This window comes from Cydia fagiglandana, chromosome 23 (assembly GCF_963556715.1).
Source record: "Cydia fagiglandana chromosome 23, ilCydFagi1.1, whole genome shotgun sequence".
NCBI classification, from domain to species: domain Eukaryota; kingdom Metazoa; phylum Arthropoda; class Insecta; order Lepidoptera; family Tortricidae; genus Cydia; species Cydia fagiglandana.
This window is the reverse complement of record NC_085954.1, coordinates 451611-454304: the sequence shown is the minus strand read 5'-3', so window position 1 is coordinate 454304 and position 2694 is coordinate 451611. Positions and strand designations below refer to the sequence as shown.

Sequence of the window (2694 nt, the reverse complement as noted above, 5' to 3'; positions counted from 1 at the left end):
ATTGGATTTGGTGGTTTAAAGCTCTTAGCGGTTGGGTCTTCTTTTAGAGGTAATCCAAAAATGATTATAGCACACTATCATGGAGGAAAACCTTTAAAAAGATCAAATTTAATTAGGGATTTGAAATACCTAAAAATAGAAACCTCTACGGAACTACTTTATAAATAAAAGAAAACAGAATATTAATCTTTATCCATTAATATTTTATTATGAAAAGGCCATGAATATTAATAAGATGTGGCTTTTTATTTTAAAACACTAATAATTAGCCAGGGACAAAAATATTTTTCTACTAGCTGCGATAAACAAAAGGTATATAACTTTATTTGGTGCTTAAAATTAATTGTAAAAGAAAACTTCAATATTTCTAACAACAAACACTTTAATAGCTAATTGAAACAGGCAGTTTTAATCAACTCGCTCTAAAAATAGCTTTAATTAGGTCTTACTCTTTCAATTTAAGTCTATGGAACTATCTATAACATTTCAACATGCTAAGACTATCCGTTCCTCTGAAAATATTGACCGCGGTCAGACCCATTGAGCGGACCAATTGCCGTCATAGGCTGATTCACGCAGGAAACTGTCCCGCTTATATATCGAGACAATTGCTATACACGCCATTATATTGTTCGGCGCCACACGAACCGCTCCCGTTAAAACAAACGCCAAAATGCGTAAAGTAATTCTTTATATCCTAAATATTCTTTATGCCCTTTTCGGGCTCGCGTTGTTCCTCGGCGGTGTCGCGTTTTGTATATACGTGGCCCAATTTACTGCCTTGAGGAACACCCATCATTACAAACTAGACTTCAGCTTGTACTGGCCTCAAGTGATCCCGGTCGTCGCCTGCTTAGCTGGAATCTTCGTGATCTTCGTCAGCTGCTTCGGCTGCTGCACTGCTTCCAAGAACAACAAGGGCTTCACTATTATGCAGTCTATCTTCATCCTCATCACCTTAATAGTGCTTATAACCTGTGCTGCGTTAACTTTGAAGTATGGCGACAATGAAGAGACAGACGTGTATTTGATTGATGCGCTGACCGACGGATTTTCCGAAGCAAAAACGAGTCCGAATCACCAGGAGATGTTCTCGAGGATCGAGAGCTGGCTTGGTTGCTGCGGCGCTGAAGGTTCATCAAGCTACAGGCCTCACGGTGTGCATTATTTACCTCAATCCTGCTGCGGATATTCAGAAGATTCCAATCAAAAATGCGAATTCACGTCTAAGGAGGCTACTGATAGGCATGGCTGTGTAAAAGTAGTTGTTTCATACAGTAGATTATTCCTAAGAGTTTTAGCAGCGGCCGCTGCTGTTGCAGCCTTCTTTGGAATCTTAAGTCTAGTAGCTACTTTAGCTTTGTCGATAGATTTGAAGAGAAAGCCAGCAGTGTACGAAGCGACGGACATCGAGACGAAGAAAGGACTTTTGTAAAGTGTAGTGTTTTGTGAAATGAGTCAAGCTTTAATATCCCGCCGTTGGGACGAAACTTCTAAAGTTTTATTTTGAAAACTTTAAAGAAGTTTCAGTATTTGTAAAGTTCAGGTGATTTTTTGCAATTTGTACAATAGTTCAAATGTTGGTTGCAAAATTTTTCTTGATATTTACTTATTTAAATGTTTTGAATGTGTTCATGTGTGTGAGAATGTTTAATATTTATTGTAGGATGCCAGTGGTGAGATAACCAAAGAAGATTATAATGTAATTTACTTTTTACTTAATGCAAAGTAGTGTTATTTTAAAGTTAGGCCAATTAATTTTATTGTGAATCTTAAATTGCTGTGTTTCAAAATGTCTTCATTGAAAATGGTCTCGGTAAAAATCTAAGTGTAAAACCAAATAAAATATATATTCTCAGATGATAAAAATATACATTCAGACAAACATAGTAATATATTATAACAGTATTAAAAGGAGACAAACAAGGTCAAAGTGTGTGAGGAAGAATTTGCTTTTAATTGACATAATAGATAAATTTGTTAGTTTGTTTGTTGTACTTGTACCTTTGTAGAGGACAAATGAATGAACAATTGTTCTACATACAGTCATTATGCCATTATTATACAAAACAAAAGGTTTTTGTTATATTTTATAAAAAGCTACCATTTGCACATGCCATTCAGTAGAGAATCATAAAAATAATATTATTAAATATTATGGCTGATTTTGTAGTGAAAGTTTTGTGAATGTTATGTTATTATAAGTTAGTAATATAGTTTACGTGATATTAATAGTGTATAATTTTAGTAAATGTAGATAATACAACTTTAAGTATAGTCAGCCAAGAAAGTGGTTTACCACTTTTCGACTCTATCATCTGATTGATAGAGTCGAAAAGTGGTAAACCACTTTCTTGGTTGACTGTACCTACTATTTCGTTGTCAGAATGTAAACAATATACCTAATTGGTATAATATAAAAAGGCATTTACTTATTAACAAACAGATGTTATTTTATTATGAATTATAAAAGTACCTATACAAATATTGTTTTCTAATATATATTGTCGAAGTTTAACTTCTGGATTGTAAATATTTATAATTAAGAGTAAACCAAGAACTGCAATATAGTAAATAGTTGAATAAAACATAATTTTTCTAAAATACTTGTATTAATTTAACTTCTAATCCCGATTAGGTTCGTAAAATAATCAATGCTCAAATGACTGACCACCGGCGATTGGCCTTAAGAGG

At 33.7% G+C, this 2694-nt stretch overlaps 1 protein-coding gene across 1 annotated transcript; it reads left to right on the top strand.

The window, feature by feature from the left end:
- Positions 1-562: 562 nt before the first annotated feature.
- Positions 563-2291, top strand: LOC134676032 (CD63 antigen-like). The gene has a single exon (XM_063534344.1). It carries the CDS (start codon positions 674-676, stop codon positions 1433-1435), a length of 762 nt encoding a protein of 253 aa, XP_063390414.1. The 5' UTR covers positions 563-673; the 3' UTR covers positions 1436-2291.
- The last annotated feature ends 403 nt before the right edge of the window (positions 2292-2694 follow it).